The 16,948-nt window shown below is 46.5% G+C and overlaps 1 protein-coding gene across 4 annotated transcripts in view; it reads right to left on the bottom strand.

Moving 5' to 3' along the window:
* Positions 1 to 11,760, bottom strand: part of PRKCB (protein kinase C beta) — a 309,888-nt gene extending 298,128 nt beyond the window's left edge. Inside the window, exons 1-2 of one of the 4 annotated variants that reach the window (XM_029221907.1) lie at positions 11,384 to 11,760; positions 10,322 to 10,353 (exon numbers count right to left, since the gene is read on the bottom strand). In XM_029221907.1, coding sequence (XP_029077740.1) covers positions 10,322 to 10,353; positions 11,384 to 11,556 — 205 coding nt within the window. In that variant the 5' untranslated portion in view covers positions 11,557 to 11,760. The remainder of the gene's footprint in view (positions 1 to 10,321; positions 10,354 to 11,383) is intronic. The other 3 variants (XM_029221908.1, XM_029221906.1, XM_029221911.1) reach the window with 3 other exon arrangements.
* Positions 11,761 to 16,948: the final 5,188 nt, after the last annotated feature.

Here is a 16,948-nt window from a genome sequence, read left to right as displayed (position 1 = left end):
ACCCTATATGCCAATCCTGCATCCCTAAGTGTACTGGTGGCCCAGATAGACTTATTAATGCCCCCAACCATACATTTTGCCACGCACAAAACAAAATCCAGATAACTATCAAAATTCTCATTTGCCGCTTTGCCTAAACTGTAAAGAATGATCCCCCCCGCCTTTAGGGAGGGAAGGTCTTCAAAATAGGGCTATTCCATAAAACTCCATCACGACAAGAGACAGTCCTGCAGAGCTCACCCTCTACCTTCACCCACATTATTAGCTAGCTTCTTCAACCCAAAAGAGCACATGAACATCCCACGCAGAGACTGAGGGGACCCCCAAATTTTAAAGGTGAACTGGTCAGAAATCTATTTGAAGTTGAAATGCCATCAACACACGTTTCCAAAATGAAGCAGCAGGTGGGGCAATCACAGATTTCAATTCAGCTTTCTGAGGTTTCCCACAAAATTAAAGCATCAAAACCCAGGAAATTGTAGCACAGAAAGCACTGCGCTCACCCATGTTCAAATCACGTCTCTGACGGCAGCTGAGCCCTCCTCCCTCAGATCCATTGTCAGTTTCCCTGCGTGCTCTTGGCCACGGCATGTAAGCACATTCATTCTTGCATCATGTCCTTGACTCAGGAGCATTCATCCTGCCTCCCAAGACTATAAACTCAGTAAGGACAAGACAGTGCCCAGCCCTAGAAATCATGGAAACGGCCCTGTTTATCAAGTACTCACTGTATGTCAGGCAAGGTGCTCAGGAAACACCTGCCGTGTGCCCTATAAACTAGGTTCTGTCACCGCCTTTGTCCTCTGGAAGAACCACAGGTTCAAAGAGTTTAAGTAACATGTTCAAGGTCCCATAGCAAGAAGCCAAGACTTATACCCATGCCTTTCTGTCTCCAAAGCACAAATTCTTCACCACTGGTGCAGCATGTGCTCAATAAACACGAGCTGGGTGCATGATAGCAGGAGAGAAGGAGAAAAGGAGTGGGAGGATTCCTTCTAGAGAAAAAAATCGCTTCTGTGGCCCTCTACGATGAAGGATGCAGTGAAGAGCAATATCCCTATTGTTAGAACCATAAAAGTAACCCAGTAACCATCTCTCAAAATAGGACAATCAACAGTATGACTGACACGAAAGTCCAAACGTCTCTTTAGGATGTGAAAAACTGCAGCAGCCCCTAGATGCTCTGGGAATGCTCCCCCGCTGCTTCTAAGTGGTCACTTCCGCTCCTCTTACCTGACTTCCAACCCTACCAGCCTGGAATGTCAGGATCTGAGTCACGGCAATTATGGTTTCAGAATGCATCTCATGCTCTTTTTCAAACATTTGGCCATTTCACTCACCCACACACATCCCGCGCGACAGCAGTGACAACAGCCACTTCCTAGTCACTACGCTGCCTTCACGAGGTCCAGACCCCCGACAGGACGTTCCCCTCCCACCAGCTCATCCCTCACACACCCTCCTTCCTGTTCTCCGCATGAGTCCCTTTCTCTCCTCCCGGGCTCCACTTGTGCTGTCCTCTGCCTGAAACACCCTCCCCGGCCCCCGCCCCCGTGTCAATCTGGGAACTCCTACTCCTGCTGGAAGATTGTTCCCAAATGTCAGCTCCTGTGTGGAATCTTCTCCACCCCTCCTAGGAGTAAGGACGTCATTCAAAGCTTTTTAACACCCTCGGTGTAACACTTCTCATTTATGTACCAGAAGTAATTGGCCATGTGCTGTTCTCCCCTCAAAAGACGAGGGAGATTTTCAAGGGCAAGCATGGTGTCTTATTTCTCTCCAAAGCCCATATTGGAACCTGACATTATACAATATATTTCTTCTAAGTTACTTGTTAATTGCTATTCTTCTACTAAAATGTATTAATTGCTATTCTTCTACCAAACGTCTCTGAGGGCAGGGATTCTGTCTTGTTCACCGCTCTAGTTCCAGTGCTTAGAACAGTACCTGATACATGGTAGGCACTCAATAAATATTTACTGAATGAATGGACAGATGGACAGATGGCTAGATGGATGTGGAAATGGATGGATGGATGGATGGATGGATGGATGGATGGATGATGGATGGAAAAACAACTGGGTGGATAAAGGAATGGATTGGTGGGTGAGTGGGAAGATGGATGGATAGATGGATGGTTGGATAAAGGCAGGAGCATGTTTCACCAGCCCAGGGTCACAAAGCCATGGAGAAACAAAGCCAGGATAGGAAATCAGGTCTGTTTGATATTTGAACCTTCCTTCTCAAGCCCCATTTTTACTGCCTATCTAGAAGCCCAAAGTTTGGTCACTGGCCAGTGGCAAGGTAAAGGAAGAGTCTAGAATTGCCCCCAGGAACATGGTTATTGTTGAGCAAAGTTAATTTCCATTTACTTAGCAAATGCCAAGACTCAATAAGGGGGATCAGAACCCTCCTAGTCTGGGTCTGAGTTCCCCTTCTGACCGGGTAGGGCAAATTTCTGCATGTGGGCTGAGGGAAAAAGAGACCTCCAAGAGATACAAACAAGCAGGCCAAGGACAATGAAAAGGTAACAACAACAGCAACAATAACAACGGTAATATTAAAAGACTGACACTCCTGAATAAAGGCTACCGTCTCTTCCAGAGCCTGCAGTTGCTGTGCTTTTCAACCCTCTGCAACACAGAGCTTCCTTCCAACACCAAACATTTCCAGGGAAGACACTGAACTCCCCTTCCCTACTCACAAGGAGGAAACGCCAGTAAGAAACCAGGCCCAGAGGTAGAGGAGCATGAGGCTCAACGTTAGGTAAAAGTGGGTTACTGGTAGAAACGAACACATCTTTAAGTTTCCATAATTCCCTGTAGTCCCTTTATAATAAAAACAATAAAGAACATTTACGAAGTACCCAGATTTGCATTAGAGAGACTGAGACTTTCTCCTTGAAGGAATCAGAAAAATGGAAAGAGAATTGACAAAGGATCTTTTTCTACGTGTGAGTCAATGCTCCTTATTGTGAAACTACTTAAAAATTATCTTCCAAATAAGAGAAGACACACTGCCTAAACCAATGGAATGAATGGTTGCAGAAAATCAGACACGGACCCAGGATGAGGAAGGTATTCAGGAGAAAATGCAAGGAATCCTGTGCCCCTGTAAACTGGCTTTCAGCTCACAAATGCCTTTCACTGATAGATTTTGCTCTCTCTCTTTTTTTTAATTGAAGTAGAGTTGATTTACAATGTTGCGTTAGTTTCTGGCGTACAGCAGAGTGACTCAGTTATACACTTTAATATCTTGTAATAAACTATAATGGAAAAGAATCTGTGTGTGTATACACATATATATGTATAACTGCTCTCTCTTTTTATTTATTCTCAATCTATTGCCTCAGGCTTGCCCCTCCACCTCCGAAATGATCTGATTTTTCTCTAGAGCAGCCACCTCGAACTGCAACCCCTGAACAAAAAGGAAGTCAGCTCTTTATGAGTTATTAGCTAAGAGGAGATGACGTTCTCTGTCTGTCAAACTGAGAAAGAAGCCATCTTAACGTAACTGTCTAATTCTACTAAATATTCATCTTACTTGCAACCATGGCACAAATAAAGATTCAGGGCTTCTCCACAGAATGTCACAGAGATAAGACCTCCTGCGCGTCTTTATCCAGGTTATAAGCAGCTTCACAATACAGATTTTTAGCTCTGGCTCCTTGACAACTCAGACTTTCTCCAATTACCTCAAAGAATGAGAAGTTGTCTGTTTTTTGTTTTTTGTTTTTGTTTCTGTGCGGCATGTGGGGTCTTAGTTCCCTGACCAGGGGTCGAACCCGAGCCCCCTGCATTGGAAGCGCAGAGTCTTCACCACTGGACTGGCAGGGAAGTCCCTGGTTTTTGTTTTTAATTCCCAGGCCAAAGAATTCCCTGACTCCACCCCAACCCTTACATAGGTTAGCATCCCCTACACATTCCCATAGCACCCTGTACATTTCCTTCTAAGTACTTAACAAGAGTGAAATTAAATATCGGTGCAATGCTTTGTAGACTGTCTCATCTCCCCCATTACACTGTAAGCTCCGCGACAATAAGGATCCTCTCAATCTCATTCACCCTTGTATTCCTGCCATCTAACATAACTCCTGACACAGAGAGCTTAATGAGTGAATATTTTTTGGAAGGATGGATGGATGGATGGACAAATGGAGGTATGTGGTAAATATACAAATTTCCTACCAGATTGTCAAGCAGCCATCACACCTCCAAATACCACATGTAAACATTGTGATTTTTATATACTCTATAAAAAAGCTATCACACAATTTCAATGGAGAGATAGGATGAGTGAAGTCAAAGAATCCTTGAGATTAGATCAAATGCCAAGAATAAGGGACCAAGCTTTTGAACACATCAGCCAGAGATGATGAACTGTTCAGCTGATCCCCCTCCCCACCCAAGAATTAATTGGACTGCAAAGACAAAAGACCAGAGGATTAAAAATTGTACTTAATAATTTAACGACCTGTAGCTGAAAAGCATCAAAAGGAGATGCATAATCTCAAAATTGTGACGTACTGATCTATTTGCGTGTGTGTGCACGTGTGTGTGTACGTGTGTGCATGTGTGGAGAAAGAAAGAGACAGACAGAGGAAAGAGGACCCCAACAGCAAGAACGTGTACAATTTATTTTCAAACCTTTGGTTTACCTTTTGACCAGTTAACTTCTCTATATATTTTTCTTTATTGACCCAGATACACTATAAACATGCTATATCTGGTTCTGGGCAGTACCTGAAGTATCACTGGTACTCAGAAATAATATATTTTTTAATGAGTTTCTAATAACTGGTATATCATATCAACTAGATTTTCAAAGGTCATATTTTCCATATTTACTTGGAAAGGCATTCTGTTGCCCAGTGACAAAGCTTCAAGCTTTCTCTGAGTGTTCTACAGCTCAAAAGGAATTGGCTGTTGCCTCTTCAACAAATCAACCCTCCTTCTTGCTAAGACCCAGCATTAACCTATCCTTAAAATTTTTTATTTCATTTGGGACTTTGAGCCCCAAATTCCACTTCAGGTGGAAAAAATTAAAAAGTCAAACCAACAAACACAAATTCAAAAAGCCTCTGCCTTTTATCCACATGGAACCCCCAGGACACATTAAGAAGAGCCAAGAGATAAGTGGAGTCTCACTCACAGGCCTCTGGGATCTGCTTCCGAGAAGGGAGGGAAGTGGAATAATAGAGGCTTGACTGCACACAAAAAAGGCCCTATTTATGATTCTACTGAGAAAGTTCAACCAGAAATTCAGGATATCATAGTTCCTAGGGAAAAATATGCCAAAAATAAAATGAACCTTCGATTCATCTTTGACTACTGTTTTTAAAAAGTACATATTCTAATCTCAAAGTGTTAACTAAAGACTAAAATAAACTTGTATCCTGTAAAGTCGATGTTGATGAAACTAGCAATGGTTGTATTCATGCAATACTTTGGGGATTTTTAAGAATAATGTCTATTGGGCTTCCCTGGTGGTGCAGTGGTTGAGAGTCCGCCTGCCGATGCAGGGGACACGGGTTCGTGCCCCGGTCCGGGAAGATCCCACATGCCGCAGAGCGGCTAGGCCCGTGAGCCATGGCCACTGGGCCTGCGCGTCCAGAGCCTGTGCTCCGCAACAGGAGAGGCCACAACAGTGAGAGGCCCGTGTAACGCAAAAAAAAAAAAAAAAAAAAAAAAAAAGAATAATGTCTATTAGAAGGCTTAAAAAAGCACAGGGAACTATATTCAATATCCTGGGATAAACCATAATGGAAAAGAATGTGTAAAACAAGAATGTCTCTGTGTGTAACTGAGTCACTTCGCTGTACAGCAGAGATTGGCACAGCACTGTCAATCAACTTTACTTCAATTAAAACAATAAAATTTAAAAAAAGAAGGCTTAAAAACTTTTTTTCTAATCTATACAAGAAAGGAAAAAGCTGGTTTACTCATTATAGTCATCAATGCTAGGTCTACATAGTCAGAAAATTAGTGCACTGGGATTCTTCTAGAGGGTCCATGGCAAGTTTAGATTTTTCTCACAAGAAGGGTGAAAAAAGACAATCTAAAGAAGCTGGCTATCTGGGGCTAGACTCACTGGTGTCACCTAAAGTCTATGAAGAAACATACCAAAGAAGAAACCCATCTAAATACACGAAAGAGACATAGTCATTTAATGAGTTCCCAAATTAACTCTCTCCTCTTTTGACACAGTTTCCTACAGCTAATCAAGTAATAATGATCATCTCACTTAGAGTTATCGATAGGGGATATTTCTCTTGCACCACCTCATTACTCCTCACCACAACCCTATGAGGTAGGTACTATTAGCCCATTTCACAGATGAGAAGACCGAGGCCACTACAAATGGATGACTTGCCCAAGTTCACACAGTAAGTAGGTGGCAGAGCACAGATTCAAACCCAGTTCTGACTCCAATCCCATGCTAGGAATTCTGAATCCCTGTATTTTATTGCCTCCCTATTTCTAATTAAGTGACTTCCTTAAAAAAATTTTTTTTCTCTCTGCCCAACTGTAGAAGTTTCTTTGGGCAAGAGCCTAATTCCACCCAAAGCCTTGTCTTAATTACAATGACAGCACAAATGTTGGTCCGTGGCTCCTCTAAAGAATGCCACAGGGCTTCCCTGGTGGCGCAGTGGTTGAGAGTCCGCCTGCCGATGCAGGGGACACGGGTTCGTGCCCCGGTCCGGGAAAGATCCCACATGCCATAGAGTGGCTGGGCCCGTGAGCCGTGGCCGCTGAGCCTGCGCGTCCGGAGCCTGTGCTCCCCAACGGGAGAGGCCACAGCAGTGAGAGGCCCGCGTACCGCAAAAAAAAAAAAAAAAGAATACCACAGAGAGAAGTCTGCCTTGCTTATCTGAGCAGTCCTATTTCTAATCCAGAATTTAGGGGGTTTCATAATAGAGATTCTCAGCTCCAGTCCCCTGTCACCAGAGACATTCTTAAACTACCTCACAGAGAATGGTTTTATAGAAAATACAGAGTGGAAACAAAAAGGGAGAAATTATGTAGCAGTCAATCTAGAGTTCTGTACAAAAGCAAGAAAGTCTATTCTTAAACTCCCCTGAGCACACAGAAATCCACAATCTCCCATGGCTTACGGACTTCCCATCCCTCCTCTCTCAAGCCATCTCAGCACCCCCAATTTCCATGGCAGCACCATGGAGCACAGGGCTCAGTGGTTTCTTTGCCTTATGATCATCCTACACAACTCCTACCCAAGAAAGGCAGGGACTAGATCCTCTTTCCACTTCTACTTTTTTTTTTTTTTTTTTGTGGTACGCGAGCCTCTCACTGCTGTGGCCTCTCCCGTTGCAGAGCACAGGCTCCGGACGCACAGGCTCAGCGGCCATGGCTCACAGGCCCAGCAGCTCCACGGCACGTGGGATCCTCCCGGACCGGGGCACGAACCCGTGTCCCCTGCATTGGCAGGCGGACTCTCAACCACTGCACCACCAGGGAAGCCCTCCACTTCTACTTTTGAAATGGAAAACCCCCCACCATAGCTTTTATCTGGGAACATGGCTACCTGAAATTAACCTTACATTTCCCGCATACTCCTTTGCAGCAAGGTGTGGGTATGTGATTAAGTTCTAGCTAATAGCATATAGGCAGAAGTATCAGAGGCAACTTCCAGGACAGTGAGCATGTGTCCTTCACCTTTCTGTACCTTTCCTCCTCCTGCTGGCTGAAATAAGGCTGTGATGACTGGGGAGTCCAGCATCCTTCTTGGACTCTGAAATAATTTTCACTCCTGGGACAGTAGGGCAGAAAACTGAAAGGAACATAGCACCTTGCGCTCTGAACTTCTGACTTTGGTGAGAGAATAAAACCGTATGTATTTTCTATAACATACTGATCCCATTTTAATTAGATTCACTTTAAGAGGAAAAATGTTGTACAAAAATGCTCAGATAAGGAACTCCTCTCTGATTTCAAAACTAGTCCCAGGTATCTCTGAGCACATCTGAGGATAATCTGTCACCTTCCGGGATATCCCTAAGCATGAGATCCTAAGCATCTCAATTTCAAGGGCTGTCAATTTGCCCCTTCCCCTCTCTTGCTCCTTCTCACACCAGCCCAAATGGAATTTACTACCAAAGCAGTGACACAGGGCGACCAGACGTTCACAGCTGGATTTAGACTCTCACCTGGCAGCCAGTTCCATAGCAAAGCAACCCTGCAGAGCCAGTCTCCTCTCACACCAGCTGCCCCACCACTGGGTTACTTTGGAGACAATCATAGGAGCTGATACTTTCTGAGTGCTTAGTCTGTGCTGAACTCTGGCCCAAGCACCTTATATACTGTAACAACTTGGAGCCGCTCAGCAATTTTTTTAAGGTAGGTATTGTTACATGGACCCATTTTATACACAAGGAGCCTGAGGTACAGAGAGGCTAAGTAAAATGGCTGGGAAGTCTCAAGCCAAGATTCAAACTCACAGTGGTAGCCTGATAGCCTGTGCACATGTTCACTACCCTACACTGCCTCTCAGGAAGAGGAGAAAAAGAAAGGCAATAAAAAAAAAAAAAAATTTAAACATGACTACCTCTAAAGCTGCCATATTTCATTAGAAACTTTAATTCTGCTTTACTCACTGCACCAGAAAATTCCTACCATTTTCCTGGCTTTGAAAAAACAGATCTGCTGTTTCAGATGTGTCATTACCTGCACACTGAGAAGTTAACTTTCCCAACCGTTAATAACTGCAGAGCAGGTGGGACAGGAAAGCAGCAATAAAAATGTTCAAAAATCACCCCTGACCTCAGCAAGAGACAAAGACAGAAACCGATTCATGGAAGTGAGAGGTAACCTCAAAGATCTTCTACGTGTCCCCACGCTAAGGCACCCCTGGCATTCTGCTTAAGGGGTCAAAGTTTTAGAAAACAATCCAACCATGTGCACCAAGGCTGAAATTATTGCCATTTAAAGGAACGTGGGAAGTCCTCTGGTGCAGTGCGTGAAATTGGGGCTCCAAACCTTGGTAAAAGAGGGCAGGGGTTGGGGGTCTACGAGGCTCACTGGCTGAGCGGGCTCTGCCCAGATCTCAGGTGAGAGGTCATATAAGTCTCCGAAGAAACCAGTGCCACACTGCCAGCACTCTACATAACTGACAATGCCGCTCACTCTCATCAGGGATCACTTTACTTTTCTCTGGAGGGTGGAGGTGCTACAACAGAACTGTCAGTCAGTGCTAAGTCACATCTCAGACTCTTTAACATTCAAATGTTTTCTTCCCCTGATCTAAACCCAGATCGCCAGGGCAATCAACTTGCCCCTAAGACACTCCCCAGAAATGTGATATTTCTCACCAAATTCAACCACGTGGACCTGGTCTAAAATGGGGGAAAGGGGGGACCTTCCAGACCAGAGGTTGCAAACTCAAATGCCTTACAGGGGCCAAAAATGGGTGAAGCAGGCCTGGCTGGGATCGATTGAGACAAAATGGTGCAGCATGTGCACCCTGTCCACAAAAATTGCTGCTCTCAGCTCCAAATGATGGTTCTAAAAAGAAAGTGGGACCAATGCTCAGCAAACTTGAAGCTGCAAAGTCAGATACTTTGTGAAATTTCCCAGTTCTAAAATGTTGGCATCAAATTCAAAACATGTTTGGCACCCTAAGGGCTAAACAAAACTACAGATGATTTGGCATCTGGAGAGCAAATCTGCAACCAGAGACGGCCGAGTCACCACTAGGTTGGGCATCCCTGGCTAGGGTCAAGGATCTCAAACCCGATGCAAAGACCCAGGTAACCAGTCACTTGGAGTCCTTCCTGTATCTAGCCAGAAGAGAGAAAGGGCAATTTAAACCAGGATCTGAGAAGCACCCCAAATGGAACCACTTCTTTCAGAGAGGGAGGAGGCCCAGGGGACAACCACAGTCGCCTTCCTAGGGGATACACCATCTGCAGAGGCAGGGGCCACCTGTAGAGACCTCTATGAGGCAGGGGAAGTGGAAGAACACATGAACAGGAATTGGGGGGGGGAGGGTATCTCAAGAAGAAGTGGCCAGGCAGGATAGGTTCAGGAGAACCTATTTTGACTCTTCTGGTGCTGGTTAGGGAGAAAGGATGGATGTACTTCCTTGGCCAGCTGAGCCTCCCAGCTCCACTGGTCCTTCCTGGATGGAGCATCTCTGCCCCATGTACACACACCACTTTTAAAGACCTTTCTGTGGTGAACTCCTAGTTTGGGAGGTCACTCTGACAAATGTAATTCCTTCACTCTCTGCCTATCTCAGTCACTTCCAGAAAGTCTTTTTCACCTTCTCCTCCGGCAAACAGCATCCTTAGAACCCCACAGCCTACCTTGGCACTGGAATCCTTGCTTCCCGAAGCCCCTACAAAAGCAGAAGGAGACATGTCAGGCAGCCCGAGGGGCCCAGCCACCAGTTAGTTCCCCCCCAGAGTCACCCCACTTCCCCCTGCTCCCCTAGCCCAGGTGCAACCTCCCAGCCACAGGCGGGTGCCCAAGAGTCTTCCGCCTCTGGGGGGGAGGGGGTAGGTGGGAGCTCAGCGGTAACCTCCACCTCCCCTCAAAAGGCAGAAGAGAGGAGGCTGCGACCACCAGGTGGCGGGGTGGGGGGAGCGTTTCCGTCTTGGTGGGAGGCGGTGGACAGGCGGGAGTTCTGCCCACAGAGATGCCCGAGTGCCCTCGGGGAAAGAGAAAAAGACGCATTGAGTGGGAGGATGGGAGAGCCCCCGCGGCGATGGCATTCCCTGGGGGACTGGAAGGGAGCGAGGACTCCCCATGCCTAGAGGGACCGGGGAGCGGAGAGTCCCCGCAGTGATGTGAAGGGGGGAAACTGAAGAGTGGAAAGGGAACCCAGGCCCTCAGGGAGAAGCAAGAGATAACACGGGGCGCTGCCCCCCGGAGACACAGAGGAGGAGGAAAGAATGCCTCATGCCCGCAGGGAGACGGAGAAAGGACACCCAGGGCGCTGCCCCCAGAAAGGAGGGAAGGGGTGAGGGTGCCTCGAGCCCGGAAGGAGACAGAGAGATAGGGAACCCCGCACGAGAGGGCACTCGAGGCGCTGCCCTCCCAGGGAGGGACAGCGGAGCCCTGAGCCCTGTGGAGAAAGGGCGCCCGCGCCGCGACCCCTAGGCGCTCCGAGGCAGCTGGGAGGAAGAGAGGGCACGAGGCACCGCGCGATTGGCTGTCTGGGACCCCGGGGAGCGGGAAGCCGCAGGACTGTCCACGGGGGAGTCCGGGACAGAAGGGTCCGGAGCGGGAGCCCGGGATCTGGGGTCGCGGCGGGGCTTATCCTCCCTCGGAGGCGCGGGGGGCGCGGAGGACACGAAGAGGGGGTCCCCGCGCGCGGCGCTACCCTCGGAGCCCCGGGAAGGTGCCCTGAGCCGGCGCGTTCTCACCAGATGAAGTCGGTGCAGTGGCTGCAGAAGGTGGGCTGCTTGAAGAAGCGGGCTGTGAATTTGTGGTTCTTCACCTCGTGCACGTTCTTCTGCCGGAGGGCGCCTTTGCGGGCGAAGCGCACCGTGCTCTCCTCGCCCTCGCTCGGCGGCGGCCCCGCAGCCGGGTCAGCCATCTTGCGCGCGGGGAGCGGGAGCCCGAGAGGTGCCGGCCAGGGGCCGCGGTAGCGCGGGCTGCGGGCCCGGGAGGCGCGGGAGAAGGCGGCCGCTCTGCCGCCCGGGGCCGCGGACGCTTCCCCTGCGCCGGCTCTGGCGGCCGCGGCGCGCGGAGCTGGGGCTGTCACTCGCCCAGCTGCAGCCACTCGACCAGCTGCGCTTGGCACCGCTGGCCCCAGCTGCGGGGGAGGGAGGCGGAGCCGCGGGCAGACCCCGCCTCCCTCATTTGCATCGCCCCCAGGCTCCGCCCAGAGCCGCCAGCTGCTTTACATACTGGCACCCCGAGGCTGCCGGCCTCCCAGAGAAGCGTTCTCAGCCGCAGCGCTGCGACGCGGGGACCGCAGCCAGGGACTGCCAGACCTGAGCCTCCCCCGCTACCTCGTCCTCGGCCTGGGTTGCATGAAGGCGATGAGCACCTTGGGTGCGCCCCGGGGGAAACGAGAACGGGGGCTGAGGCCTGCGGGGGTAGAGGGTGGAAAGGGTGCGTGCGACGGTTTCCACCCAGGCCTCTGCAGAGGCTGGTACCCATCCACCCCGTATCCGTGCCATTTGTCATTCTGCACGCGTCTCCTGGAGGGATGGGCTACCGCTGTCACTCATTCGGAAAGGCCTGTGGCTCCACACACTTACACACACATACGCACACACTACTGCAGAGGGAGGGGAGGGGCGATCCTTACTTTATATATACACATCTAACTCCACCACAAAGACAATTCTTGGCTTTGCTTGCCTGACCATTTAGAAGAAAACTCCCTACCTTCTGTCCATCCCCTCCACAAAGAGACTCAGTTTCCTCAGCTGTGATATGGGGTCATTAAAGGGTGTGGGGAGAAATTTAAGAGGCCAGTATTTCCTCAACTTTCATTCATTCTTGACCCATCTTCACAAATGCTGGTAATACTTGTGCACCATCTAGAAAAAAATCTCTATCTAGTTTCTGAGTTCAAATAGCAAGACGTATCCTTACTATGAAAATCTCTCCAGATGCTGCCACTTGCCCAAAACACCAGCATCTGAGGCCTTCTTTTGTTTGTTAAGGGAGATTTACAAATTTTAGAGAGATGTTAAAGACATTAACATCCAACTGGGACTCTCTCCTGGATAGAATCTGAAGGATGGAAAGGTAACCAAAAGAGTAATAATTGTCTACGTAAACAATGCTGTGTGATTTAGTGTCCCGTCCACACACTGCATCTAAACGTCCCCCCACCATGCCCCACACTCTGGGAACACATTGCTGCATTAGACTATGAGCTCCTGCACTAGACCTAGGCTCTGAGAGCAGGCTCTGCTCACCATTGTGTCACCTTGCGCATAGCTCTGTGCCTGACACCTTCTCAGAGCTCAATAAATATTGGTTGAATAAGTGAGTAATTGTGTGAACAAGTGAGTGAATGAAAACTTAAAGGACATTACCCCCTACCCCCAACCCGTGTCCAGTAGGTGTTCAATAATAATAAACACCTAGGTGGGTGCTAGGTGGGTGTCACAGGTACTTGCAGTGTCTTATTTAGACCTCCCAACAACCCTGTGTAGGTCTAGTAACTTTCATGATGGATAAAGACAAGGAAGCTCAGAGTGTTTAAGATAGACCCCCGAAGTCACATTGCTGTTGAGTGGTGGTTAAACCTGCCTAAGTACAAAGCATACTGGTGACAAAAGGGTGAAGGAAGACAGGATGGAATTGAACCAGCTACACTGAACTTCTGCCTAATGAAGCTCAGGTCCTACTAGGATGATTTTGCCTGGAAGCTGCTGAGTCTAAGTCGTTATTAAGTGGCATGTGGAGAGCAATGGCTGTCATAATAGAATGTCCTTTTCCTACGTAGTAACTCAAAGGAAACAAGGAAAAAATAGCATTCACTTTTAAGGTTGACTTGTTTGGGAAACTGGACGTGCCTGTCTATTATTAGTCCTTTAAGAGGCCCCATCATCTCCCAGGGAAGCTTGTGAAAACATCCCAGGAGACATTGCTGCTGAAGTAGATTTTCTTTGAACTGATGAGCTGGAAGCTTGAAGCCCACATCCTGCCTTTTGAACCAAGAGCTCTGGATGACTTTGGTCTGTAACAACAAACAGTACCTCATGGGGCCTGGGCCTAAAGATGCAAGGGCTGGTAGATCCTGAAGAACCACTCAATTCCTGGAGGGGCTGCACCATCTGAATATGAGGAACACAGTTCCCATTGGACCCAGATTCTATAGGGCAGGGGTCTCAAACTTGTGGCCCTTGGACACATTCTTTCAGCCAGCCCAGTGAACATTTATTTTTTGGTTCACCTTGGTAGAATTTCACCTAAATATCCAGATTCTGACTTCTCTAGGAAAAAAAGTTATGATTACATGGAGCCTGCATTCCTCTACTTCCTCATTCATTTGTTTACTCATTCAGGATTGAATTTATTGAGCACCTGTTACGTGCTGTTCCACACACTGTTAAATAAAACAGACAAAAGTCCCTGCCTTCATAGAACTAATGGGGAAGACGGACACTAACCTAATAAACTAACGAATCTATACTAGGTGGCATGGAGATTCATGCTGTAAAGAAACACAAAGCACAGTAAAAGAATGAAGAGTGACAGCCACCAGGGAAATCCTTTATGAAAAGCAAAGACCTAAATGAAGTGAGAGGATGAGCCATTGGGCTATCAGGGTAGAGAGAGTTCCAGAAAGAGAAAGGAGCAAATGCAGAGGACCTGGAGAAGTAGTGTGCTTAGCATGTTGCAGAAGCAGCAAGGAGGTCTCTGTGGTTGGAGTGGAGGGAACAGGTACAAGACAAGGTCCATAAAAGAGCAGGGCCTTGTAGATGTGGTAAGGAGTTTGGACTTCACTCCAGAGAATGGGAAGCCACCAGAGGATTGAGAGCAGAGAAGTGGCCTGATATAATTTGTGGGGTTTTTTTTTTTAAGATTACCCTGGATACTATGCATAAAATAGACTGAAGGTAGAAAGAGTAGAAGCAGGGAGAGCATTTGAGGTCATTTGAATAGAGGAGGCAAGAGATGATGACAATGGCATGGTGCCCCTTGTAGAGAAAGGGCAGTGGTTCTTTGTACAATGGGCATGGGCCCTCTAGGTCGTTAGAGCCCTCACATGGTCCACTCTGCTTATAAAAGAATGAATGCTGGCCACTTGAAAGATTTCAGAGGCAATGAGAAGGCAGGTTGCTCTGGCTGGGAATGGAGTCCAAGGGCTCTTAAGCTTAGGCTTCAAACTTGCTGTATATATTAGTTTCCTGTGGCTGCCATAACAAATTATTGGAAAACTAGACGGCTAAAATAACAGAAATTTATTCTCTCAAAATGCCAAAGGTCAGAAGGCTGAAATGAAGATGTCTGCAGGCCCTACTCCCTCTGGAGGCTTTAGAGAATAATCCTTCCTTAACTCTTCCAAGTTCTGGCATCTGTCAGCTTTCCTTGGTTTCCTTGGTTTGTGGCCACATCACTCCCATCTCTGCCTTCCTCTTCACATCAACTTCTCTCTGTGTGTCAGTCTTCTCCTTTTCTGTCTAATCTCCCCGGTGTATCTCTTACAAGGACACTGGTCATCAGATTTAGGGCATGCCCAGATAATCTGTAATAACGTCTTCATCTCAAGATCATTAACTTAATTACATTTGCAAAGACCTTTTTACCACAGGAGTTAAGACATGGACATGTCTTTTGGAGGGGCTACGATTCAATCCACTACAGTGCATAACCTTGGGCAAGTCACTTCTTCCCTCTGGGTCTCACTTTCCTCCATTGTAAAATAGGGGCAGAGATGTAGATTGCCTTCCAACTCTTTCATTATAAGGCAACCTTCTCACCAATACAGTAGTCACTAGCCATGTGTGGCCACTGAGCATTTGGAATGTAGCTAGTCTCAACTGAGATGTGACTGTAAGTGTAAAATATATCCCAAAACATCAAGTACTTAGTGTGAACAGAATGTAAAATATCTCATAAATAATTTTTATCTTCAGTGAATGTTGAAAATATATTTTGGATATATTGGGCTAAATAAAATTTCTCTCTAAAATTAATTTTACCTGCTTCTTCTTACTTTTTTAATGTGGCTACTAAAAAACATAAAATTACATATGTGACTTACATTATATTTCTTTGGACAGCTCTATTCTAAAGAGTAGATTTAAAAATAAATTAAAAGTTGTAAGTAGATAATATAAATAAAAATTCATCTCTATTCTATGTAGAATCAGTAGTGGTACCTTGACTGGAGGCTGAAGAATCTGCTTTCAAGATGCTCACTCACATGGCTGATAAGTTGATGCTGTTAGTTGAGAGCTCACCCAGGGCTTTGAGCCAGGGACCTTGGTTCCTCTTTAGGTGAGCCCCTCCACTGGCATCTTGAGCTTCCTCAGAACATGGTGGTTGAATTCCAAGAGTGAGTGTCCCAAGAGATAGAAAGTGGAAGATGATAGTTCCTTAAAGCCTGATCTGAAAACTGACACAGTGTCATTTCTGATATATGCTATTCATCAAATAGCCACAGAGCCTATATTCAAGGGGAGACTCCATGTCTCAACGAAAAGACTGACAAAGAAATTGGGGGCCTCCTAGGAAGAGCTCAGTAAATAGGAGGAAGAGCTCAGTAAATATTTATTGCATTAATAAAATTATTCAAATGGGATTGATAAAATGTAACAATTCCCATCTGACACATAAGGAAACAGAAATTTGAAAAAATTAAGTCACAGTCATTCTAGGACTGCTACTATTAATAATTAAAAGCTAACATTAAGAAACAAGAAACTGTGGCCCAATCAAAAGAAAAAAATGAACCAACAGAAACAGTCCCAGTGAAAGACAACACAGAGAACCTACTAGACAAACACTTTAAAACAACCATCTTAAACATAATCAAAGAAATAAAGGAAGACATAAAGTCAAGAAAATGGTGGATGAACAAAATGTAAATATCAAGAAAGAGAGAGAAAACCTCAAAAGAAACCAGAAAGAGATTCTAGAGCTGAAAAGTATAGAAACTGAAATGAAAAATTCACTAGAGGGACTCAAAGGCAGATTTGAGTAGACAGACAAAAGAATCAGTGAACTCAAAGATAGGACAATTGAAACTATTGGAGAACATTTCTCCAAAGAAGCCATACAGGTGGCTAAAAAGCACATGAAGAAATGCTCAACATCATTAATTATTAGAGAAATGCAAATCAAAACTACAATGAGGTATCACTTCCTACCAGTCAGAATAGCCATCATCAAAAAGTATACAGAGAAGACCTCAGACTTCCCAAAAGGCAAGAAACTACCCACATACCTGGCAATGTGGCTGACAGGGTCTTGGTGCTTCGGCTGGGTGTCAGGCCTGAGCCTCTGAGGTGGGAAAG

The sequence above is a fragment of the Monodon monoceros genome, unplaced genomic scaffold (genome assembly GCF_005190385.1).
Source record: "Monodon monoceros isolate NGI ecotype Baffin Bay Population unplaced genomic scaffold, NGI_Narwhal_1 Super_Scaffold_13, whole genome shotgun sequence".
Lineage (NCBI taxonomy): Eukaryota > Metazoa > Chordata > Mammalia > Artiodactyla > Monodontidae > Monodon > Monodon monoceros.
This window is presented reverse-complemented; position numbering and strand designations above follow the sequence as displayed.